General features: G+C 55.7%; 9 protein-coding genes across 9 annotated transcripts; 4 read left to right on the top strand and 5 right to left on the bottom strand.

Moving 5' to 3' along the window:
* Positions 1-407: 407 nt before the first annotated feature.
* C8Q71DRAFT_711011 (cytochrome P450 monooxygenase) lies at positions 408-2,652 on the top strand (the record flags this gene model as incomplete). The annotated part of the gene is made up of 12 exons (XM_047920781.1): positions 408-612; positions 669-801; positions 865-1,056; positions 1,130-1,278; positions 1,346-1,461; positions 1,534-1,659; positions 1,765-1,931; positions 1,984-2,000; positions 2,048-2,135; positions 2,194-2,322; positions 2,380-2,523; positions 2,574-2,652. 12 exons carry the CDS (start codon positions 408-410, stop codon positions 2,650-2,652), a joined length of 1,545 nt encoding a protein of 514 aa, XP_047777191.1.
* A 3,224-nt stretch (positions 2,653-5,876) lies between these two features.
* On the top strand, positions 5,877-8,428 carry C8Q71DRAFT_153631 (cytochrome P450). Its single transcript, XM_047916640.1, has 13 exons — positions 5,877-6,303; positions 6,356-6,488; positions 6,541-6,729; positions 6,783-6,931; positions 6,983-7,098; positions 7,154-7,274; positions 7,334-7,347; positions 7,407-7,573; positions 7,627-7,649; positions 7,702-7,783; positions 7,832-7,957; positions 8,016-8,159; positions 8,221-8,428. The coding sequence occupies exons 1-13, from the start codon at positions 6,072-6,074 to the stop codon at positions 8,312-8,314; spliced, it is 1,590 nt and encodes a 529-aa protein (XP_047777190.1). The 5' UTR covers positions 5,877-6,071; the 3' UTR covers positions 8,315-8,428.
* A 73-nt stretch (positions 8,429-8,501) lies between these two features.
* On the bottom strand, positions 8,502-10,636 carry C8Q71DRAFT_153103 (cytochrome P450). Its single transcript, XM_047916637.1, has 12 exons — positions 10,527-10,636; positions 10,265-10,456; positions 10,056-10,207; positions 9,883-9,998; positions 9,699-9,833; positions 9,483-9,649; positions 9,408-9,430; positions 9,273-9,354; positions 9,087-9,218; positions 8,895-9,038; positions 8,745-8,843; positions 8,502-8,683 (listed from the first exon to the last, which is right to left on the bottom strand). Coding segments are annotated over exons 1-11 (1,239 nt in total). The 5' UTR covers positions 10,529-10,636; the 3' UTR covers positions 8,502-8,683; positions 8,745-8,749.
* Positions 10,637-11,481: 845 nt separating this feature from the next.
* On the bottom strand, positions 11,482-12,942 carry C8Q71DRAFT_153400 (uncharacterized protein). Its single transcript, XM_047916638.1, has 4 exons — positions 12,863-12,942; positions 12,713-12,811; positions 12,216-12,660; positions 11,482-12,162 (listed from the first exon to the last, which is right to left on the bottom strand). Exons 2-4 carry the CDS (start codon positions 12,761-12,763, stop codon positions 11,639-11,641), a joined length of 1,020 nt encoding a protein of 339 aa, XP_047777188.1. The 5' UTR covers positions 12,764-12,811; positions 12,863-12,942; the 3' UTR covers positions 11,482-11,638.
* Positions 12,943-13,345: 403 nt separating this feature from the next.
* C8Q71DRAFT_153458 (cytochrome P450) lies at positions 13,346-16,052 on the bottom strand. The gene is made up of 15 exons (XM_047916639.1): positions 16,044-16,052; positions 15,582-15,828; positions 15,393-15,525; positions 15,267-15,329; positions 15,138-15,208; positions 14,922-15,070; positions 14,740-14,855; positions 14,558-14,669; positions 14,482-14,495; positions 14,265-14,431; positions 14,190-14,212; positions 14,061-14,142; positions 13,873-14,001; positions 13,675-13,818; positions 13,346-13,624 (listed from the first exon to the last, which is right to left on the bottom strand). Exons 2-15 carry the CDS (start codon positions 15,596-15,598, stop codon positions 13,549-13,551), a joined length of 1,296 nt encoding a protein of 431 aa, XP_047777187.1. The 5' UTR covers positions 15,599-15,828; positions 16,044-16,052; the 3' UTR covers positions 13,346-13,548.
* Positions 16,053-16,134: 82 nt separating this feature from the next.
* Positions 16,135-17,361, bottom strand: C8Q71DRAFT_770186 (uncharacterized protein). The gene is made up of 2 exons (XM_047924311.1): positions 16,485-17,361; positions 16,135-16,433 (listed from the first exon to the last, which is right to left on the bottom strand). The coding sequence occupies exon 1, from the start codon at positions 17,290-17,292 to the stop codon at positions 16,525-16,527; it is 768 nt and encodes a 255-aa protein (XP_047777186.1). The 5' UTR covers positions 17,293-17,361; the 3' UTR covers positions 16,135-16,433; positions 16,485-16,524.
* A 407-nt stretch (positions 17,362-17,768) lies between these two features.
* Positions 17,769-20,150, bottom strand: C8Q71DRAFT_909004 (cytochrome P450; the record flags this gene model as incomplete). The annotated part of the gene is made up of 13 exons (XM_047929020.1): positions 19,892-20,150; positions 19,696-19,828; positions 19,418-19,606; positions 19,196-19,344; positions 19,006-19,121; positions 18,831-18,951; positions 18,761-18,774; positions 18,538-18,704; positions 18,457-18,479; positions 18,318-18,399; positions 18,117-18,245; positions 17,905-18,048; positions 17,769-17,856 (listed from the first exon to the last, which is right to left on the bottom strand). Exons 1-13 carry the CDS (start codon positions 20,136-20,138, stop codon positions 17,769-17,771), a joined length of 1,602 nt encoding a protein of 533 aa, XP_047777185.1. The 5' UTR covers positions 20,139-20,150.
* On the top strand, positions 20,128-21,411 carry C8Q71DRAFT_770168 (uncharacterized protein). Its single transcript, XM_047924310.1, has 5 exons — positions 20,128-20,294; positions 20,352-20,486; positions 20,535-20,575; positions 20,640-20,847; positions 20,914-21,411. Exons 2-5 carry the CDS (start codon positions 20,454-20,456, stop codon positions 21,247-21,249), a joined length of 618 nt encoding a protein of 205 aa, XP_047777184.1. The 5' UTR covers positions 20,128-20,294; positions 20,352-20,453; the 3' UTR covers positions 21,250-21,411.
* A 46-nt stretch (positions 21,412-21,457) lies between these two features.
* On the top strand, positions 21,458-23,670 carry C8Q71DRAFT_797845 (cytochrome P450 monooxygenase; the record flags this gene model as incomplete). Its single annotated transcript, XM_047925772.1, has 12 exons — positions 21,458-21,653; positions 21,714-21,846; positions 21,900-22,091; positions 22,141-22,289; positions 22,343-22,458; positions 22,521-22,667; positions 22,765-22,931; positions 22,984-23,006; positions 23,067-23,148; positions 23,200-23,328; positions 23,384-23,527; positions 23,580-23,670. The coding sequence occupies 12 exons, from the start codon at positions 21,458-21,460 to the stop codon at positions 23,668-23,670; spliced, it is 1,569 nt and encodes a 522-aa protein (XP_047777183.1).
* Between the last annotated feature and the right edge of the window lie 47 nt (positions 23,671-23,717).

Below are 23,717 nucleotides of genomic sequence, written 5' to 3'. Positions count from 1 at the left end.
CAGGTGAGGTTGTCGGCCATAGAGCGTCGCAAAGAGCCCCAGATGTCGCTTACGATCATAGGCGCTGCACTACCCAAGTAGTTATTGGGATCCAAAGGTGCGTCGCATCGTCAGAAGCACTCCACCTCGCGGCTATTGCGACCGTAGCCTGCACTCACGAGTCATGAAAGTGAGAACCTCGCTGCACCGTGTGCTGTAATTCCCCTCACAGGCGAAGACCAAGGTCTCCGGCTGATACCCTCGCCGGCTAGTCCCCCGTCAGCTCCATCCTCCATTCACTTGCCCACTGCGTACTTCCGGTGTGTCGCACGTCTCGGTGAATTAGGGTCTATATCAACGTTGGCCGTCAAACAGCCCTCAATACCCGTTTCATCAACGACATCAGAGCTTGCACAGTGTACCTCGCCATGAATCTGGTAACACCCGACTTCGTTCTCGGCTCAGTCGCAGTGCTCTTCGTCGTCGTTCTTCTCTATGCATCTCGCAGCCGACAATTGTCGAATCAGCACCACCTCCCGCCAGGTCCTCGCCCGCTGCCCCTGATCGGCAACGCGCATCAGATGCCGTTCGAGTACCCAGAGCAGACATTCGCTAGATGGAAGGGCTTATACGGTGGGTACGGTGGCAGACCCGTCACCGAGGTGTCGCTCACCAATCTATTCCACCAGGCGACCTCATCTTCTTGCGGATGTTCAGCACTCCGTTGCTGGTCGTGAACTCCGCGAGGGCGGCACGGGACCTCTTGGAGAAGCGCAGCGCGAAGTACTCGGACAGGCCATACTCAGTCTTATTCATCGACCTGTACGTCCATCCTACAGTCCTTCGACGACCCGTCGATGCTGACCGCTTCCACGCCGGGTGCAGTATTGGGTGGGACGCAGAGATCGGGATCATGAACTACGGAGAGAGATTCAAGAAACACCGCCGGTGGGTCCAGGCCGCCTTCTTCGACAAGGCCGCACTCGCCCAGCTCCTACCCGTGCAGACCCGCGAGGCGCACACGCTCCTCGCCAACCTCCTCCGCGACCCGGAGAACTTCGCGCGGCACCTCCATCGGTATGTCCTTCACCACTGTGCGCGCTAGGCTGACACGATGAGTCGGATGACGAACGCGCTGGATATGCTCCAGGTTCTCTGGCGCGTCGATGCTCGAGACGCTCTACGGCCACAGCGTCACCGACGACGACGACGAGTATTTGAAGTTGATCGACAAGGCTAACGACACCATCACGTCTTCATCCGCCCCAGGCGCCGCGCTCGTGGACTTTCTCCCGTTCCGTGAGCAATACATTCATAATCCATGGATTGCCGTCGCACTTCTGAAGCGACGCTGGTATTCACATAGTGCAATATACCCCTGCCTGGCTTCCCGGCGCTGGGTGGAAGCGCAAGGTGTTGGAAGCGAGGGATGCTCTGAAGGAAGCGTCTACGAGGTGTTATGCGCTTGCAGAAGCGCAGGCTGTGAGTCATATCGACTGATTCGTTCGGGCTTCCCATTGCTGGGACGAGAGCTGAGCATCGAATACTGGGTAGCACTCTGGAAAACCATCTATCATCGGCTCGATCATCAAAGAGTGCTCAGACAAAGGCATTTTGGCGTCCCAAGAACACGAGATTATGCATCTCGGGTCTGTCACGTACTCCGGTGCGTCTCCCGTTGTCTCGAAGTGGATCACTTCGTTGATATATACTTGTGAATAGCCGGGACGGATACGGTATAGTACTCACATTCACGCTTTGCGCATTCTTCTGATTCTTCCTTAGACCAAGAGCGTTTTGCACAGCTTCGTACTTGCGATGGTCCTGCATCCGGAGGCTTACACGAAAGCACAGCAAGAGATGGACACTGTGCTCGGTCGAGACAGGTTGCCAACGCTGGAGCACCGAGATTCCCTTCCTTACCTCGAGTGTGTACTCAAAGAGACATATCGGTGAGCCAGGACGATGTCATCGTTTGTGAGCCGTCCACCAATGAATCGTCAGCTGGCTCTGTCCCATTTGTCTAAGTGGGTAATGCGCTGACAGGTTTCGCGCCGCGCTGATAGAGTGCTAGGCCTACCTCATGCATCCTGCGAAGACGATGAATACAATGGATATTTCATCCCAAAGGGTACTGCGATCATCCCCAATCTCTGGTAACGTCTACCACTTTTTGACGAGATGATACTATACTCATAATTCATCATTCAATAGGCTAATGCTACGAGACCCGGAAGTCTACTCTGAGCCAGACCTATTCCGTCCGGAACGCTTCTGGGCGCTGTCATCAGAGGAATGTGAACGCACTGATCCTAGGAACATCGTGTTTGGACACGGTCGAAGGTTATTAGTCACGTCGCTTGGTAACCGTTGCGCTATCTCACCAGACCTTTCCGCCAGGATCTGCCCAGGTCGCCGCTTTGCGGACGCAGGTGTGTGGCTAGCGATCGCGGGCATGGTGGCGACGTTCCATATCCAGAAGACCCGGGACGCCTCGGGGAAGGAAATAACGCCGCCTGCTCTGTACGAGTCTGGATTCACGAGGTAGGACATATTGCCGATGGTGCTTCGCGTCAGGATTCATGCCAAAATAGCGCCCCTGCCCCCTTCAAGTGTTCTATCCAACCGCGGTCGAAACAAGCAGTACTGCGTGAAGGTAAGTTCAACATGTAGGACTGGTTTCGGCCCCACATGCCCTTGGCTATGATGTCGACACGGCAGGCTCCCAAGGAAGGGGATATACGAGAACACGGTGGGAAGAGCTACGCACTGGCCAACTGGGGATACGTAGCCGTTTCGAATGGTTTGGATAGTAGAGGTTTCGTAATGTGAATCATATAATGCTGAAAATATGAGTCGAGATCAGTACACAACCTCTCGGAATCTGACTCGTATGGATTGAGCTTGCTGCTTGTCAGCCGGATGACGTGGGTGAGAAGCGCTCGTGACAACGCAGACTCGCACGAGCGCCAAACCTCGTTTCAAGCGCCTCTCTTTCTTCTCCTCGACGTCGCTGGTCCGTACTTAGGTTGCGACTCGCGAGTTTGAGTCCTCAGGCGGGTATGCAAGGCGATTGAGTGTCTCTATCCCCGGTAGCGTATGGCTCACCCGCGTATAGCCTTGGTGTCTAATGACGATTGTCGCATCTCAGGCATCTGTTGCTATGTGCGCGGCACAGTGGCGTATGTCCGAGCATGCTCTTCAAGTCTAGCTTCTCATCTCAACGCATATACTCTGCTATGGGATTCAAACATACGTGCGTATCTTCTTTGTCTGAAATAGGCCCGTCGTACGCTGTAAATGCGCCGACGGTCGTGTATGCAACGATCAACTATCACACTGCGTACATTTGGGACATGGCAAGCTAGGAAGTAGGAACACATTCAGTGCGCGGTAGGTCCAGATTGGTTCTCGTCTCCGAGTTATGATGAGGACCTTGTCGTCCTGTAACAGGCAACGCGCTGGAGGCCCATCGTGCAGGTACCGGATGTGTTCGACGTAGCAATCGCGCCCCAACAGGTGGTAATATACGTCCAACAAGTTCGGTCTGTCCGCGAAGGAGCCCCTAGTTCTTTTACGCCGCCAACACTCGATCAGTCGCAGTGGTGTGCTTCCTCTCCCTGCGAGTCTTGCTTACTTATGGTTGTGATTTCCACATGACAGTGCATTGGACTTACGGCACGGCTCCGCTCAATACGCCCCAGGTGGCCTATCGGCTCGCTACTCCACCCTCTTCTGCTGAAGCTGATGTACGGCCGCTCGTCATCCATTCCTTCGTCCGTCCGCTAAACCTATGCAAATGGTTAAAGCTTGTCAACCTCCGACCGATCGGCTAATCGCTACGAACTCAACATCAGGCAGGCCGCAGGCGAGCTTCGCTTTCTGTGCAAACGTGCCGTCGGTGTGACATATGTGTATCTCGCGGCGCAGCGGAGGCTCTGCTAGGCACCGATGGCTTGGTCCTATCGTTGTGTCGTCGGGACTCTCCCTCGCATCGACGCTTTCCACTTTGAATTCATCGTGACGTTCTGTCGTGGGGCCAGCTGCGCAATGAAAGGGGGAAAGGGGCTCGCCACAAGCTCGCAGACACGGCCGGTATATCGAGTGCTCCGTCGATCGCAGGAGATGCTCGGCAACCGTACACAGCTTCCTGTTCCATCTTCTACGTCAGACGGTTCGGATTTCCTTCAGCGATACATCGCATACTCACATTCTGGGCCAGGTACACGCCTGCAAGCAGGTAGATACGTGCACTGCTAGCCGAGAGGCGGGCTCTGCGTTCCTCCGATATCTTCGTTCTGGACCTGCGATGCAGGCTACTGGGCATTGTGTGGCTTGACACGAGGCACAGATACGTATACCTTGAACATTGGATTTTCTTCTAGGGCCGTATCACTCGATCCTTAAGAGGTGCTAGTGAGGCGCCAACCATGCGTCAGCTGGCTCAGGCTGGCTCGAGCGGGTGAGCGTTCCACAGGAATGTTCTCGTACTTGTGGCTAACGCAAAACAGTGATTTTGAGCTGCGGTGTTCGCGGGCGAGACGTTCTTGTGCGCATCACCGACGTCAAGCGACATGTTTTCCCTAACATAACACCAAACTGGTGTCGATGTGTTCGTCAGATACGCGAGCCATCAGTCTGGGTCTGCTTAATTAAATGTGATTTAGAGGGTACGGGCACAGTACGGGCTGGCTGACACGCCGTTTCGCGGACACGTTGAGGACGGGAAGCGTCCGTCTTCAAAAGTTCTGACCAGAAGACGAAAGAAGACTTGGGATCAACGGGGCCAGCCTGATAGCTGTTCAGTCATATTCTCTTACGGTGTAGTACCGGACACCATCAAGCTGTTTGTCATATGCCATGCTATGTCAACGGTGTGCAATTCCTGTTGATTGTATCACCGACGTGGTCTGCGTTCTGACTGCATTGCATTCTTCTTTAGAGAACGATAGTGCACTCACGCATTCTACCACCCAGGCTAATCCCTTCAAGCCAGTGCTAGCAAGGCTCCGTCGTTCGAAGTTCGCACCTGGTTCGCACTAATGAACACGTTGCGGCGATCGCGCGGGGTCCAGCTCCGCCGGCGTCGAAATCAGGAAGGCCCTCACCAAGCGGGCTAGTTCATGTTCGTCGGCCCGTGTCCGACGCCATCACGCGACCGCATGTATCCCACTCGTCCGGCGTTTACGGCCCACCTGCCTCTCCGCGCATCTGTGGTGGATGCTAGACCATAGCGAGGATGTATCGCATCTCGTGAGTGCAACGTGCATGCTCAATTCGACGCTGCTTATCTGGACAGCGGAAGATTCAGTTGTCCTCCAGCCAGCTCAAAGTCTTGGAGTTCTTGCAAGCGTCCCCGCGTCCCCGCGTTCGCCGAGGCACCATGTGTACACACGGAAGAAGGGGTTGTGTGAAAAGTGGCGGAAATGGTTGCAATGATATTACCGAGAGTGGTGCGAGATCGCAGCGAGCGTTTCTCGTCCACGCTTACATTAGCAGGTTCGTTTCCCGTTCCCGTTCGCGCCTAGAATTGACAGCAACTCATCCCCTCCAAGTCAAGGAACCCATTCTTAGGAGTCGTAGTGCCTTTGTATCGCCCCCGGGTATGATCTCCACGCTGCTGCCGACGTAAGACATGTGCAAGTTGTCAACTGAGACGCTGCAGGATGTTGCAAAGTGTCGATCGGGCTAGGCATCAACGCTACATGCTAACGCGCACCACATCCACGCTTTTAAATAAGGTATCTGTTTCGGTGGGTTTTTTGTTCCATGATCATGATGCCCTTCGGAGGCTTATGATTAATCAATTTCGCGGAGGTAAATACTCCCAAGTCCTGCCCCAGTCCCAACGACCCACGACTCTTCGAAAAATGCACAGGCGGCCGATTGCAGACGTATGCGTGTGTTTATATGCATCGTTGTCTTCCCAGCCTGCGCGTCCCGTATGCTCCGTCGATTCTGACCACCTGCTAGTCTGATCTCGCTCCTTGCTCGTTCCAGAATCTCCGCCGGGGCGGTGACGCTCGTGATGCTACAACGGCCCTATAAATGGATCCACTGCTTCTTGCCAGAAGTAACTTTCCTTTCCAAGGATGATCACGAAGTGGACCCCAGTAGGTGTCCTCTCCCCGAGTGCCTCCAGCTACGTCGGGGCCGCCGTCCTTGCCTGTGTGGCCCTCTGGCTTGTCTACGCCAGCTGGGCCCGTTTCAAGGGATTCCGCCGCTATCCCCCTGGGCCGCGGCGTCTCCCGTTCATTGGCAACTTGCTTCAACTGCCCCCGCATTATCAGCACTTAACGTTCATGGACTGGGGGAAGCAGTACGGTGAGTTCCCGTGCGTCTTTCGTCTCAGAGTCGTACCAACATACATCGCAAGGTGACGTCATCTACGCCCGCTTCTTCAGCACGCCCGTAATCGTCCTCAATTCCATTGATGCATGCCGTGCGCTTATGGACAAGAAAGGCGCCAAGTACTCTGGCCGCCCGCCGTTCACCTTCCACAACGAGATGTGAGTCGCTCAATACTGCTACCGATTTAAACCGCCTCAATTCAAAGTACAGAATCGAATGGAGGAACCTGGTGCTGATGCAATACACGGACCAATGGCGCCGTCACCGGAGGTGGTACCGCGCGGCGTTTGAGAGCAAGGCCGTTGTCGACACCTATCGGCCCCTGCAGATGTCTGAGGCGCACAAGCTCCTCGCCGATCTGCTCCAGAACCCCGAGCAGTTCATGCTCCACATCAAAAAGTGAGTCTTACCGCGTTCTCCTCCGCGGCGCGTCGCTTCACGCATAACCACAGATATGCCGTGGCAATCATCATGGGTCTCGGCTATGGCATCTCTATTTCGTCCATGGACGACGAGTTCATCCAGCACGTCGACCATGCAGTAGAGTCGGTATTCCAGTCGGGCGGCCCGGCGGCCCTGCTCGTCGATTTCTTCCCCATTTGTGAGTAGCATCCGCGGCTTGTATGGGCGTCGGGCTGAGAGGTCTCTCCAGTGAAGTATTTGCCCGCTTGGATGCCGGGAGCTGGCTTCAAACGCTTGGCCAGACAGGTTCAAGGCTCGATCCGGGACATGGAGTACATACCGCTCAGACGCGTGCAGAAGGCGATGGTAAGCAAGACACCCATCGAAACGCATTGCACGGCCGCATACCTGTTGTTTCTAGGCAGCCGGCACCGTGAAACCATCAATCGCGTCTTCGATCCTGGAAGAAACAATGAAGGACGGGAGGCTGAGCGTTGCAGACGAGCGCGAGATTGCGTCCGCATTGGGAGCGTTGTACGCAGGTGAGTTCTTCACTTTTCGTCATCGTTGTGGTCGCTGATCGCAGCGTTCATCTCTCCAGCTGGAACTGACACGGTCAGTAGCTCTGATCATAATAGGATCCATGAGTCTCACGCGCCGCTCAATTGTTGTAGACCGCAACCACCACCCAATGTTTCATGCTTGCGATGGTTCTGAACCCAGAGGTGCAAAAGAAAGCGCAGGCTGAGTTGGACCGCGTGGTGGGTAACTCGCGGCTCCCTGACATCGGCGACCGAGATGCGCTGCCGTACCTGGACGCGATCATCATGGAGGTTTACCGGTATGACCCAGTACCCTGTCGTGATAGATGCCCTTGTTGACGGCAAGCTCCAGGTGGTGCGCTCCTGTTCCTCTCGGTAAACTCGTTGCTCGTCCATGCATGTCGCGGTAACTCACTTGGAAGTGCAGGCGTACCTCACCAACTGCTCGAAGAGGACGAGCATATGGGCTATAGGATGCCTCGGGGATCGACGGTGTTTTCCAACATTTGGTTCGCACTTGTGTCCTCTGACCTATGAGATGCTGACTCCATCGCAAGGGCGATGACGCGCGACGAGCAGCACTACGCCGACCCCGAGCGCTTCGACCCCGAGCGTTTCCTGGACGTCACCGACGAGTCTGACTTCAGCGACCCTCGCAAATACGTTTTTGGCTTCGGCCGACGGTTAGTAGATCTGCCGTTATGTGTTCAAGATTCCATCATACCGAACGACCGTCACTAGGATATGCCCTGGCCGCTTCCTAGCGGACGCGAGCATCTGGCTCGCGGCAGCCAACATCCTCGCGACCCTAGACATCCGGAAGGCCCGCACACCCACGGGCGAAGAGATCACTCCAGAGGTGCAGTTCGCATCCGGCTCCGTGAGGTACGTGTGCCCCGCTTCCGCGTATAAGCTCGGCGTAGCTCACCCGCTCGCATCCTCATAGCCACCCTAAGCCGTTCGTCTGCAACATCCGTCCACGGTCCAGCAAGAGCAACGAGCTCGTCTTGCGCGCGCTCCGCGCGGACCGTTCCGCCTAGAATGGTGCTAATGTTATTCTCATGCTCATCTAACGTACCCTACCGACGCTTCTCCGTATAGTCCCAGTCCCTAGGCTTGAGGCGACTGCACTCTGACCACTGGTACTAGTAGTAGTACTCTATTGGCGATTCCGGGCTATCTGGGAGACGTACGAATCCGACCGACGACAGACGGTGCTTTGTACGAACTGTATCACGACCTGTAAGACCAGTTTTTCGCTCTTGTTTTCAATCTAGCTTGTTGTCCTTTCGATGTTGCACGAAATTGTCACGATGTCGTAATATAATAGACACCAGTAAGGAGCCACAAGAACGAGAACGGTGATATATCTGGGCCATGCCTTGGCCCCATTTGGTCCGGACGACATACTGGAACTCGTGTAAGCTTGACAGAGTTATTGATGCTACATCCGAATCAGGTACCACGTACATCGGTTAGATGGCCCATACTTCTGCAGCGCTATCCAGGATCAACCGTCTACTTCTCTCCGATCGAGGTTGTATATCGCAGACGAATGGTTCAGGGCGCCTGAACATGTTCTCAGCTTGTGAAGGACATGACGTGTACAAGATGACTTACATGACAGCCCCAGAGATGAACTTCGGCGTGGGTAGAATCTCCTTGCCGTGCTCGTCCCGCGCCTTGCCAATATCCATGGTGGCTATGATACAGGCGGCTGCGAGCCACACAGTATCATCAGCAAAGTATCGCCCCGGGCATATCCTGCCTCATGTTCAGTTCTGAACAACAGCTGGCACGATTCAGTCCCACCTCCGCCCAAATCCAAAGACTAGTTTCTTTGGATCTTTGAGATCGAACGTATCATCTCTGTCGGCGTCGAGGAATCTCTCAGGTCTAAAGACATTCGGTTCTGGGTACATATTGGGGTCCCGGAAAATCGCCCTGCACCAGGAGTCAGTGGCGTCGATCTCGTCTCAATAGTATGCGCCGACAAACCATAGATTCGCAATTACGGTGGAACCTTTTGGTATAAAGTAGCCGCGATATATGTCATCTTCTGCTGCTTGATGAGGGACACCTGCGAACGAATATTATTGAATGTTTAGTCGTCTGTTGTGCTGTTGATCGTACCTGTAGTAAGGCCCGGGCACCATCTACTCCACAGCTATGGATCAATAACTACTAGAACTCGAAGAGACAGCTTACCGGTACACCTCTCTGATGATACATTCGAGGTATGGCAGCGACTCCCTGTCCCCGAAATCTGGAAGCCTCGAGTCGCCTACTACGCGAGTAATCTCCTCCTGCGCCGTCCTGAAGATCGCAGGATGCTGAACCATAACAAGTATGAAGACGATCATGGTTGTTAAAGACTGCCTATCGTGAGCGTCATATTGTGTGAGCGGTCTTGTCTATGCTTACCGTATCGGCACCCCCTGAGTATAGTGCCCCTGCGGCACCCATGATGTCGCGTTCATCCTTCGCACTCAACTCGCCTTTCGTCGAGCACTCGCGTATCAGGTCCGTCGTCAACGAGGGTTTCGCCGTGCCATCTTCCTAAGTCAAGTGTCAGCTATGATACATGCCGCAACCTCTTTGCGCTCACGATCGCGTTCTTCACCGCATTGTACGGTAAGCTTTCCATCTGTACTATAGCTCTTCGAGCCTTCTCCGTGATATACTTGAAGCTCATACCAGGCATCCATGCAGGTAGGTGCTGCACTGTGGCTTTTGCATCAGAATATCGTACTCAGGACTTGTTGTCGCCGACACACTCACTGATGGGGCAAAAATCCACCAGCGCAGAGCCGAAGCTGCTTCCGACGAGACAGTCTCGTATGCTATCCTCCGTCGACCTGATGACCTGATGATCGCTCAGCGACATGACAGTGTCCCCGTAGCTGACCTCAAACAGGATCCCCGCAGCATGTCTATTGTCGTTAGATGGTTGAGTTCGCAGAGTGAAGTACCACAATGGCGAATCCTACCGTTTCAGCTGATACGCGTAGTCCTCGGGGTTTTGTAGAATTCCGTGTAGAAGACGGCGCACTTGACGGTATTGTAATGGATGATAGTTGATCGCAGAGGATTTTGCAACTAGCCGTTGTTGATACCACCTCCTTATGCGTTTCCACCTCTCGTTGTATTGATTGAACCCAACATTCCCCGTCCATCCAATCCTATGACGAAGTAATCAAACAACGTGATAACATAAGTCGCACAACATTAGCATACGGCGGATGCACGCACATCTCTTCGAAATACACGAAGCGCTGTCGATTGGAGTATCTAGCACTGCGCTTCTCCAGGAGATCAATCGCGGCCGTGGCTGAGCCGAGAATCACAACAGGTTGTGTGAAAAATTGAGCATAGACGACGTCCCCTGTCGTAAATCCGTATTAGCTCTACTGGCGGGCATTATAATACGCAACACATCGAAACGGGTACCATATCGAGTCGTCCATTCCATGAATGTTAAATGCTGGTCCCTCTTGGGCAGTCGAAGGACGTTTCCAAGGAGGGGGAGCCGTGGAGGTCCTGGAGGCAAATCATTGCGACTTGCTGTTCGTCTGAGAACATATAACAGGACCGCAGCCACCAAACACAGTACAGCGGAAGTTGATGGGCTCACTGTGACGGGCATGCTGCAATAGTGAAGGCGAGGTAGCGTCCGAACTGTGAATGACTCGCTATAAAGGAGACGGGCGATGGGGCCTATGATGGGACATGGCTTCGCTGTAATAGCATAAGGTACTAGATACGACAGATATATCATGGACACTCTCACGTATGAAATGATAGACAGGAGCCCCCTAAGCTTCGGCTCAGGCTCCAAGATGCGTGCCAGTGAGCAGAATCGCGCGCCGGGCGATAAAATCGTCACACTGACTGAGTGTTCGACGCTGCTGCAACATGCAGTGATCATACTTATAGAGGGCGTTCCACCACGCCTTGACGTAATAGGTCCTGGCCGCCGGACCATCGGCCTACAAGAGCGACCTTAGAGAGGAAATGAAGCTACGGTCAAGACACATGCCATACTTATTCAGAATGGTCATCGATACCTTGGGGATTGATGCACTCAACATGAGGCCAGTATATGGACAAGTGTCGTATACTAGGCAGTTGTCAATGCCGGGCGGAGCCCATGCCGTAACAGCAGTTCCACAGCGAGCACGTCAGCAAGCGCAGTGCAATAGGTGGGTCTCGTACCAATCACAACCGTGTGCACCTCACTCCGGTTACGCGGCCGGTACTTGGTCCGACGCACTCCAAGCTATCGTGCAGACGAATGCGATACTCACGCGTACACGACCACATGAGACAAGAGGGGACACGGTGATACGCAGACGGACGGTGGGCTAACGACGAGGGCGAGCGTACGGAGCGAAAGCAACAGCCGTACGACGCAAGCAACCCACAGCACAAACCCAAAAGACCGTTGATCGACGACCATCGAGTCTCCCTGGAATCGCTTGCCCCGGGTCGAGATGCCGATGCTTAACAGCATCCCGCGCCTGCGCAACACTCCCCTCGTCAAGAGCCCGCTTCAAGCTCGCCCCTATCCGAAGGGCCTCCTCAACATCCACGTCGCCCGTGACCCCGTTGACTCGGGGCGCAGCGGCATACGCCCTCGCGCCTTCCCTCTCCCCCGCGCGTCTCGCCTTCGCCACAGCCCAGCTCCCCAAGCCGACCACGCGTCTCACCCTGACCACGGGGCTCTCGAGCTGTGGCTCGCTGAGGTCCGGCGGAGAGACGGTCGCTGACGGTGCCGACGGTGACCGTGTTGAGCGCCCTGAGCATGCACTCGCGCACGCGCCTGATGCACCGGTCGTGTCCGTCGCGTTGCGCTCTAGCCTCTGGTCGACGAACTTCTGCGCAACAGCTAGCGACCCCGTCGGCGGAGTGACCCACGGATCAAGAGCAACTGCCACTCACGGGCACCCCCCGCTGCGGAGACACGCCTCCGAAGCGAACTTCCTGAGGTACGCGTGGTCCTCCGCTGCCTGGAAGACCCGCATATATGCTCTGATCGCCCCGACGTAGACTTTCGCGGCGTACGCCCAGCCCCGGTGACAGTCGTTGGCACAGGCAACTCTTCCCATTCCGCAGCGTTGGTGTCGACGCCTGCTGGGGGGTCCGTGGCGGGCGTCTCGGCGCAGACGACGACGAAGGCGAGGGAGGAGATCTTCTGGGTGGGAGAGAGGCCGGGGGTGAGAGCGGGCTGCGGGGAAGGTCCCTGTTGTGTACTGTCGTCTCCGGTGTCAGCCTGGGTGCCGTCCGCACCGCCGCCCACCGCCGTCTCCATCTCCCCTTTCTCAATGACCTCGGCGTCCGACCCCCAGCCCCATGCTACTGACAAGAGGGTGACCGACAGTCTCCTCTACCGTTCGTCAGCAACATGACGGGTTGCGCCAGACAGCCATATCACACACGCGTCCGCACATACCTTCAAGTTGGCGTGCTGTTCCTCCCCGCACACCCATGCGTGATGGAATGACGGAGCGAGTTGCGGACGCGGCGGTGAGGACCTTCTTGGCGCGAGTAAGCGAGAGAGCCTCACGCGCACGACTAGCAAGGCTCACCACACGTGACCCAGAGTCTACATTCTCCTGCAGCTCCGACTTGAGGAGACCCCACGCTTCCGGCACGACTGATGCTTCAGCTCCATATAGCGAGGTTGCAGCGCGGTGCAAGAGGCTTCCGGGTAATCATCTCGCGAAGGGCCTGCGCCGCACAACGTCGACGCTTGCAGGGGACGAGGACGGCGGGCATTGATGGCAGCGGATGGTGAATGGACGAGGGGCTCGTACAACGACGCGACGTGCTCCCCGTCGTTGTCTGCCTCAAACCGACTCGGCCACATTGGGACGACCGATTGGCCGTATTACATAAGCACGTTCATCGCGTCGCGTCGAGAGAGTCCGTACACGCGCACACATTCAGCACACAACCTCGCGACATACGACTCGTATGGCGTACGTTTGGGACATGGCAAGCTAGGAAGTAGGAACGCATTCAGTGCGTGGTAAATCCAAATTGGTTCTCGTCTCTCATATTTTCCAGCGTTATATGGTTTACATCACGAAACCTCTGAACGCAAACGATTCGAAACGGCTACGTAGAGTCCCTGGCAGTTGGCCGCGTAGTAGCTCTTCCCACCGTGTTCTCGTACAGTATGTATATCCCCTTCATGGGAGCATGCCGTGTTGACGTCATAGCCGAGGGCATGTGCTGCCAAACCCAGTCCTACATGTTGGACGTGCTTACTTCACAAAGTCCTGCCGATCAGCTCTACAGCTTGTTTCGACCGCGGTTGGATAGCACACTTGAAGGGAGCAGGTGCGCTATTTCGGCATGAATCTCGATGCGAAACACCATCGGTAGTAAAACCTACCTCGTGAATCCAGACTCGTACAGAACACGCGGCGTTATTTCCTTCCCCAAGGCGTCCCTGGCCTTCTGGATGTCGAACGTCGCCACCATGCCCGCGATCGCTAGCCACACACTTGCGTCTGCGAAGCGGCGACCTGGGCAGATCCTGGCGAAAGGTTCTGGTGAAGTATCGCAACGGCTACCAAGCGACGTGACCGACCTTCGACCGTGTCCAAACACGATGTTCCGAGGATCGGTGCGTTCAAACTCCTCTGCTGACAGCGCCCAGAAGCGTTCCGGGCGGAATAGTTCTGGCTCAGAGTAGACTTCCGGGTCTCGTAGCATTAGCCTATCGAATGATGAGTATAGTATCAGCTCCAAGTCGTCGAAACATGCGCTATGGATTACCAGAGATTGGGGATTATCGCGGTACCCTTTGGGATGAAATATCCATTGTATTCATCGTCTTCGCAGGATGCATGAGGTATGCCTAGCACTCTATCAGCGCGGCGTGGACTTTGACAGTGCATTACCCACTTAGACAAACGGGACAGATCCAGCTAACAATTCATTGGTGGACGGCTCACGAATTATGATACCGTCCTGGCTCACCGATATGTCTCTTTGAGTACACACTCGATGTAGGGAAGGGAATCCCGGTGCTCCAGCGTTGGCAACCTTTCTCGGCCGATCACGGTGTCCATCTCTTGTTGTGCTTTCGCGTAAACTTCCGGATGCAGGACCATCGCAAGTATGAAGCTGTGCAACACGCTCTTGGTCTGAAGGAAGACTCAGAACAATGCACAAAGCGTGAATGCGAGTACTATACCGTATCTGTCCCGGCTATTCACAAGTATTATTATATATCAACGAAGGGATCAACCCCGAGACAACGGGAGACGTACCGGAGTACGTGACAGACCCGAGTTGCATAATCTCATGTTCTTCGGACGCCAAAATGCCTTTGTCTGAGCACTCCCCAATGATCGAGCCGATGATAGATGGCTTTCCGGCGTGCTACCCAGAACTCGGCGCTCAGCTCTCGTCCCAGCAATCAAGCCCGAACAACGCAATTGTTATGACTCACAGCCTGCGCTTCTGCAAGCGCATAACACCTCGTAGAGGCTTCCGTCAGAGCATCCCTCGCTTCCAGCACCTTGCGCTTCCACCCAGCGCCGGGAAGCCAGGCGGGGGTATATTGCACTATGTGAATACAGCGTCGCTTCAGAAGTGCGACGGCAATCCATGGTTTATGAATGTATTGCTCACGGAACGGGAGAAAGTCCACGAGCGCGGCGCCTGGGGCGGATGAAGACGCGATGGTGTCGTTAGCCTTGTCGATCAGCTTCAGGTACTCGTCGTCGTCGTCGGTGACGCTGTGGCCGTAGAGCGTCTCGAGCATCGACGCGCCAGAGAACCTGGAGCATATCCAGCGCGTTCGTCGGCATCGTGTCAGCCTAGCGCACAGAGCGGTGAAGGACGTACCGATGGAGGTGCCGCGCGAAGTTCTCCGGGTCGCGGAGGAGGTTGGCGAGGAGCGTGTGCGCCTCGCGGGTCTGCACGGGTAGGAGCTGGGCGAGTGCGGCCTTGTCGAAGAAGGCGGCCTGGACCCACCGGCGGTGTTTCTTGAATCTCTCTCCGTAGTTCATAATCCCGATCTCTGCGTCCCACCCAATGCTGCATCCGGCGTGGAAGCGGTCAGCGTCAACGGGTCGTCGAAGGACTGGAGGATGGACGTACAGCTCGATGTGAAAGACTGAGTATGGCCTGCCCGAGTACTTCGCGCTGCGCTTCTCCAAGAGGTCCCGTGCCGCCCTCGCGGAGTTCACGACCAGCAACGGAGTGCTGAACATCCGCAAGAAGATGAGGTCGCCTGGTGGAATAGATTGGTCAGCGAAACCTCGGTGACGGGTCTGCCACCGTACCCACCGTATAGGTTCTTCCATCTAGCGAACGTCTGCTCTGGGTACTCGAACGGCATCTGATGCGCGTTGCCGATCAGTGGCAGCGGGCGAGGACCTGGCGGGAGGTGGTGCGGGATCGACGACCGTCGGCTGCGAGATACATAGAGAAGAGCAATGGCAAAGAGCACTGAGCCGAGAACGAAGTCAGGTGTGGCCAGATTCATGGCGAGGTACACGGTGCAAGCTCTGATGTCGTTGACGAAACGGGCTGTCTGACGGCTAGTGGTGGGCAAGTGAATGGAGGATGGAGCTGACAGAGGACTCGCCGGCGGGGGGGCCAGCTGGAAACCTTAACCTGCGCCTGCGAGGGGACTTACAGCGCACGGTGCAGCGGGGCGCTCACTGTTCACGACTCGTGAGTTGCTCGTGAGTGCAGGCTACGGTTGCAATAGCTCCGAGATGGAGTGCTTCCGACGATGCGACGCACCTTTGGATCCCAATAACCACTTGAGTAGTGCAGCGCCTATGACGGCAAGCGACATGTGGGGCTCTTTGCAACGGTCTATGGCCGACAATCTCACCTGTCAGTCGGATTATGAGCGAATCGTGACACCCGTAGTCTCCATCGCTGAGCAAGGAGAGGTCCTCCAGTGCTAACGTACCATGGCATTCTCGGGACAGTGAGTACACACGCCAATACTCCTTATTTGCTGAACCCTATCGTAACTCATCCGAGGGAGGAGTTGGCGATCGTGTGACTCGGATTGGGTACTTCGCTCATAACTTCTGTCCTTTGTCTGTGGATCTTGCCTTCAAGATGAATATCGTCCTCTTGCTTGATCTCGGTGAGATCTCGCACACGAATGGTTCTGGGTGCCTTGGTCGAAGGTCAGCGAGGACAATTGCTTCTGAGTCGATACTAGCTCACCTCACTGTCCCAGACGTGAACACTGGGATCCCCTTCCCATTCAATCCCTTCGCTTGTCGAATATCGAAGACGGAGGCGAGATTGGTGCCGCCAGGAAGATGTTCGAGTCTGCGAGGACTCGTCGGGGACAGATGTTACTCAACTGCGCCTCATGACAGTCACCAGTTACAAGCTGTGGACTTTTGGATTGTCTCAAGTCGTCGAGGCTGGCATCCTCAAATGCCAGTGAGTCGATCTTGGGTTGGATGCTTGAGGGAGGGGCAGACACGAGGACAGAGAATGGTGAGGGAGGAGGAAAGGCTGTTCGTTTGTGTGACAATGGGGAGCGAGAAAGGCTTGTCCGTCGGAAGTATAGCGAGAGAGCCTCACAACTGAAAGTATCAAGACTCACCAGAAGTGACGCAGAATCTCTGATTCTCCTGCAGCTCGGACTTGAGAAGATTCCACTCTTCAGGCAGGACATGGAACAACGCATTCGGCTTCCTCTTCCGTGCGTTATAGCGAGGTTGCAGCGCGTCGCAGACGGCCGGAAAGTCACTGTGGTGCAAGAGACTGCCGAGTATTCGTCTGGCGAAGTGCCTGGGCCGCACAATGTCGACGCTTGCGGGGAGCGAGGATGGCGGGCCTCGATGGATGCATGGGCTGAGTGGGGTTCGATGAGAGCTTGAACTGGGGCAGGTGAATCGCAGCGGTCGTCAGTCAGCGAGGAACGAGGGGAGAGCATGAACGGCTGGTCCGGACTGCCGCGAAACGCAAAGCTGTGCTCCATGAATGAACCAATCGTGAGTTGGATGCCGACGAGGGGCATGAGAGCAGAGAACGGTGCATGAGGGGCTCGTAGTGCAGTGCTCGCCGGGTGCTCGCCGTCGTGGTCTGCTTCAAATCGACTCGGACTAATTGGGACGACCTCTTGGCCGTATTACATAAGCACGTTCATCGCGTCGCGTCGGCGCGCCGCTTGCACTTTCGCCACACTCGCTCTGGCTACAGATTCTGTGTTTTCCAACATTCTCGCGTTCTCGCGGCTTACTTTTAAGTATCAAGCCATGCCGCGTCGCCTGTGTCCACACCGCGGTCAGACCGTGCCCTCAGACGTCCCTGGGTACATGTATGCAGCGACCAGTGCCCCCGGTGGCAGCTTAAACCTACCCAACGAGTCAGACTGCCGTCCGACCCTGTCTGACTGGCACGCTGAGGTTAATCTAAGGTACCTAGCTGACATGGCATAGACACTCCTCGCTTAGTACACAAGTCCCCTCAATCCTGGCCGAAGCACCCTGCCACTCATTCTGATATCCCGTCCGCCGCCAGCATCAGTTCCGCTGCCCTCGCGGACCTGGGGCGGATATCGCACGCGAATGGCTTTGGGTGTCTGCGACAGCGGTGAGTGCCCGTGAGCTTCGCTTCAACGTGTACTCACACTACCGCTCCAGTTGTGAACGACGGCACAAGAGGGATCTCCTGCCCATCCTGCATTCTGGGTGTGCGTACATCGAACGCGGAAATGATGTTGGCCGCCGCAAGGAATATGCTCGAGTCGGCAAGGAGGCGTCCGGGGCAGAGCCTGTACAATCGAGCGGGGCTCCCTCCGTGAGTATTGTTGCTGCCTTGGATGGTTCGAGATGTACCGACCGTCTACCGAAGCCGAAGACAATCCTACGTGGATCCGTTTCCTCAGACTTGGCCTCGCTCAGCTCCATGAAGCGTTCGGGATCGAACGTATCGGGATCCGAATACAATGCCTCATCCCGCGACATCGCCCTGCACGCAGAATGTGTCAGCACGTTGACTCCTACGCACAGGTACTATGTCAAATCACAGAGAATTGCTTACCAGATATTGGCGAGCACCATGGATCCTGCGGGCATGTCAAACCCTTCGTAATGGTCGTCTTCGGTGAGCTGGTGGGGAACGCCTGGAAGCTCGCCTGTCATCATACCAGTTCGATACAGTATGCAATACATCGGCTTACCCAACGGAACCGGAGCGAGCCAGCTATTAAAATAGTAAGTACACGAATCATCTATCGATTACCATGAGTGACTGAACATACCGGTAGACTTCCTTCAACACTGCCTCCAGGTATGGAAGTGCTGGCCGGTCGCTGAAGTTTGGAAGACGGGAGTCCCCGAGGACGCTGTCGACTTCCCTCTGAGCCTTCTGCAACACTTCCGGATTGACGACCATCATGAGGATGAACGTCGTGAGCACCGTCGTCGTCTTCGCGGGTCGTTGAGCAAGCCGTGAAGCAACGTCTTGTATGATGTGGTACGTACTGTATCCGTACCAGCTGTGCAATCGTTTGCTGATCAACGACATACAAGCGCGCCTTGAATCTCCACGTACCAGCGTACATGACCCCCAGCACAGAGCGGATCTCCTTCTCCTCAGCCTCATCCAGCGACCCTGTATTTGCCGCCTCTTCCAGCAGCACCGTAGCAATGGATGGTCGTGCCGTGCCCTCTGCCTACCAGGATCACTCTGACACTGTACGCCACGCACCGCTACATTGGCGACTCACCATCTCGCGCTTCACACGCTCCAACGGGATGCGCTCCATGTCCCTGATGAGGCGGCGCGCACGGAGGCCGCTCCGCTTCACCTCCATGCCGGGCATCCACGCCGGCAAGTATTTCACTGCACGCAACCGCATGGCAAGCATGGTGAGTCCACATCCATATGCCCGCGACGGCGGAAGGGGAATAACACACTGATAGGGATGAAGTCCACCAGCATAGTAGACGGCCCGCCCGACTCCGTGATGATCTGCATCGCGTCCTCCGCCATCGCGATATACTCGTCGTCCATCGACGACGGCGAGTATCCATACGCGACGCCGAGCATCAGCGCCGCGACATACCTGCAAAGTGCAAACCCAATATGCCAACTCCTTGTCAGAAGCACTGCCTAGTCCTGGTCAGCCATCGACGCACCGTTTGACGTGCTTCAACACCCCTTCCGGCTCGCGCAGCAGGTCGCGCAGGAGGTTCTGCACTTCCGCGTACTGCAGCGGCTCGTGGGCGTTGAGTGCGTTCCGCGCCTGCAGTGCGGTCTGGAACCACCGGCGGTGGCGCCGCCACTGGTCCGTGTAGGGCATGTTCACCAGTTGGCTCCACCCCACGCTAAACACGGCACAGGATGCATGCGACGCAGCGTACGATCGGCGGACTTCAGCATGGTCAGAGCATCCGCGGAGGTGGCGGGGGCGCACATGTCTCTCACGAACGTCGTATACGGTCTCCCCGAATACTTCGCGCCGCGCCTCTCGAGCAGCGCGCGCGCGGTCGATGCGCGGTTGAGGATGAGTGCGGCTCTGTTCAGGACGCGTGCGTAGACGACGTCGCCTGCCATGCGGATCGGGGTCGCTGATTATTGGTGTCCCGCCGGAAGTGACGCTGACTGCGTACCGTAGCGCGTCCCCCACTGCGCGAACGTGCGCTCTTGATGGGTCATCGGGAGTTGGTGGAGGTTCCCGATGAGCGGGAGACCGGGCGGGCCAGGCGGAAGACGGCGGCGGGCCCGTTTGGAGCGGAAGTAGCTGGTGGCTATCAGAACACAGACGAGTGCGGCTGCACCGAGCTGCATGGCAAACGCTTGCAACGCGGACTGTGCGCGCACTGGCAGGACGTTCCCGGGGATCGACTTGGCTGCCATGATGGACTGCCAGTGAGCGAGGGCAGGGGACGATAGGGTGTCCGTCCCCGAGTTTAAAGTCCTTGTCATTGAGATCACCTTGAACTTTATGAGTGAGAACGATGCGGTTGCGCGGGAGAAGCAGCACCCATTGCTCATCGGTTCAATGTCATTCCGGTATGAAGTGTTATTGTATGCCGGGATCTTCGTTCCACTTACACTCTCTTCTCGCAGAGAACAGGAGAACAGGGCTCTTCGTACTGGGCCACCGGTGGGGGATTCACCGTGAGTGGCAAGTGGGTGCGCCGTCACTTCAGCCAGTGCGTCCCCGCGCCTATGACACTCCTGGGAGAGGAGAAGACGCGGGCGGTGCGTAGCGTGCAACTCTCGCTATGATCAAAGAGCTCAACGGAACAGAGTTGGCAGAATCCGGCGGAGCTACCGTCACGTACGGCTAGGTCGGTTGTAGGCTTGTAGCTTCAGCCCGTCTGACTTCCATACGTGGTGCTTACTCGAGAATAGCCTTCCAAGTCCCCAATCGTGCAGCAAGGCCTCTGGGAGTGTTTGTACCGAGCATAGGCGGCTCGAGTACCGGTCATATACTGCTAGTATATTACCTTCCTGGCTCGAACTTGTCCGGGTCTTAGTCCAACTCTTTATTCGAGTCGTGTACGAGTCATGGCCCTCGGACGTGCACAGAAGGCATCAACACGTGGAACATGGCGACCAGGTGCGGCGTTCGTAAGTTACACCAAACGCTCAGCATCATCAGGCTGAGATGTCCACTGCGATTTAGATGCCGTATGTGTGTATAATCGCCCGCTTCCAATGCAATCCCGCGCTCTCCGCGACATTCTTGTCGTGTAGGGCAGCCGCTCGCATGCGTCCCATGATGTTGCATCGGAGTATCCACGGAGGACACGGTGTCTTGGTCTACTTCAGCTCGCGAATGCCTGGAAGACATCGATATCGGAGTTCATACCCACTGCGATGCGTTTTCCCGACCTGTATGGCCCTCAAACGAGTACGGACACCAGTTGTACGACGCCGGTTTGAGCTCATCTCATCTCCTACGACAGTATGCGGGTGCATCGTTCCACCGGGGAGTCGGGATCGGCGCTTGCGCCGCTAAGGATGGTATCAGGTATGTCACTACGTGCTCCGACTACGTACCCGCCATTCAGCAGGACGATGACAATTGTAGATAGTGTCTTAAATGTTGTCTTCTTGACACTGCTTGTGTTTGCGGTGTATGTCTTGTCACGATGGTATAAGTACACGCAGTTGTTGATTCCGACAGGCTGCACTACGTCGCCGATTCTGACACGGTCCTCATTGACATGGAGCCGACTCTACCGATAGTTGTGTGTCTGATTTCTGTGGTGGCTCTCGGCATTGCGTACACATCCAATGCGGTCTGGCATCGATCTCGCCCATTGCCACCTGGTCCGAAGCCGTGGCCGCTCCTGGGCAACGCCTTAGACATCTCGATTGAGTACCTACATCGCACCTTCAGCGAGTGGTGTCAATGCTACGGTGCGTCCGCACTGCCATTCGCTGTGTTTCTCGAGGATATTGATATATTCTTCCTTGCAGGCGACATAGTCTACTTCTCCGTGCTTGGCAGAGGGGCTGTTACTCTCAACTCGATGTCGGTCGCACAGGAACTCCTGAATAAGCGCAGTGCTATCTACTCAGATCGTCCTCGTTCTATCCTTATACACGAGATGTGAGTATTTTTCGCCTGTCATGTATGTAAACAGCAGCGATGACACGTCCCAGGATAAATTTCTCCCCGAACATGCCACTCATGTCATACAACGACGAATGGCGCCGTCAACGACGTTGGATCCAAGCATCTCTTCTAGACAAAACCAAACTTGAAAGCTACCGACCAATTGAGCAGCGCGAAGCGATCCGAATGCTCGGGAGTATCCTCAGGACGCCCGAAGCATTCGCATCGCTGATCAGACGGTACGGCAGTCGATCGTGTGGATGTATGCTCGCGCTCATGCGTCTCCAGCTACGAAGGCGCCATAATGCTTGAGGTCGCTTACGGAAGAACTATTGCGGCGCACGACAGCGATTTCGTCCAGCTCGCCAGTGAGACAATTATCAAGTTGACCGAGGCTGGGAGCCCTTCTGCCTCTTTGGTTGACTTTGTGCCTATCTGTGAGCGGTCCACCTTGATGTGTCACTCTCGAGGCTTACATACATGACACCAGTGCGTTACATGCCCATTTGGCTTCCGGGCAGCGCGTGGAAGCGCAGAGCGCTCGACATCAGGCAACTCATGCAAGACGTCATGTGCATCCCGTACGAGAAGACGAAACGCGCTATGGTGAGTGCGCACCTCGAAGCAGACCCATATCACGGTATCAACATTGAGACAATCTGGAACAGGCAGCTGGCACCGCGGCCCCCTCTTTCCTTACTGCGCTACTGGAAGAGATGTCGGAAACTCGGAAAGGGGAGCTGTCTGCTGAAGATGAGCGGGCGATGCAGGGCATCACTAGTGTGTTGTTCGCAGGTGAGGGTGCCACTTCGCTAGTATCGTCTTTGACGTCTGACTTTACAATGTAGCCGGCACCGACACAGTGAGTCTCATAAACTGGTTTCAGCTTCATGTAGGCTTAAGGCTCCGTAGTCCGCTACAGTTGTCGTGAGCTTCGTACTTGCAATGGTTCTGAACTCGGACATCTGTAGGAAGGCACAGGCTGAGATCGACCGGGTCGTGGGCAGTGAGCGGCTTCCGACTTTCGAAGATCGCGACTCGCTACCGTACGTTGAGTGTGTCCTGAGGGAGTGCTTCAGGTACGTCAAAGGGTGGCTGTGTGTGGTCCGTCGCTGAGACCACTTCGTGAAGATGGAACGCGCCTCTACCCATCGGTACTATTCAGGTTCATCGGCTCTGTGTTTAAATGCTTACGAAGTTGGTTCGCCTACTAGGTATCCCGCACCAAGTCATGGATGACGACCTGTATCGCGGTTTTCTTATACCCAAAGGGACCATCATCATAGCAAACCTTTGGTGAGCCTTTGATCGACTCTGTACTTGAGCTGCTCACAGTCGCTCCCCTAGGCATATGACGCGCGATCCTGACGTCTATCCCGAGCCTGAAGTATTCTGGCCAGAGCGCTATCTCGAGATGGATGCCAGCACTTTCGACGCCATAGATCCTCGTAAGATTGTATTCGGCTTTGGCAGGCGGTGGGTGCGCGTCCGCTATGGGCTATACGTCTATCACAGCTCACACCGTATGAAGGCTATGCCCTGGTCGGCAGCTCGCAGATTCTTCGATATGGCTCGCTATCGCCTGCCTGCTCGCCACGCTCGACTTCAACAAGGCTCGCGACTCTACAGGCAACGAGATCACACCGATGGCCGAGTTCGTGCCAGGTGCCGTTAGGTGCGGAGTACACAGCCTCTTCCTTCGGACTGTTCGCTGAAGGACAAAACAGCCATCCTAAGCCATTCGTCTGCTCTATCCGTCCACGGACGCAGAAGGCGGCGGAACTTATCTATGATATAGAGGCAGCAGAAGGGCTGTGAAGCTGCTTCTCGGTAACAATCGAGACGTCGTTAGCCTAGCTCATTGA

The sequence above is a fragment of the Rhodofomes roseus genome, assembly GCF_022264815.1.
Source record: "Rhodofomes roseus strain CIRM-BRFM 1785 chromosome Unknown C8Q71scaffold_15, whole genome shotgun sequence".
NCBI classification, from domain to species: domain Eukaryota; kingdom Fungi; phylum Basidiomycota; class Agaricomycetes; order Polyporales; family Fomitopsidaceae; genus Rhodofomes; species Rhodofomes roseus.
This window is presented reverse-complemented; position numbering and strand designations above follow the sequence as displayed.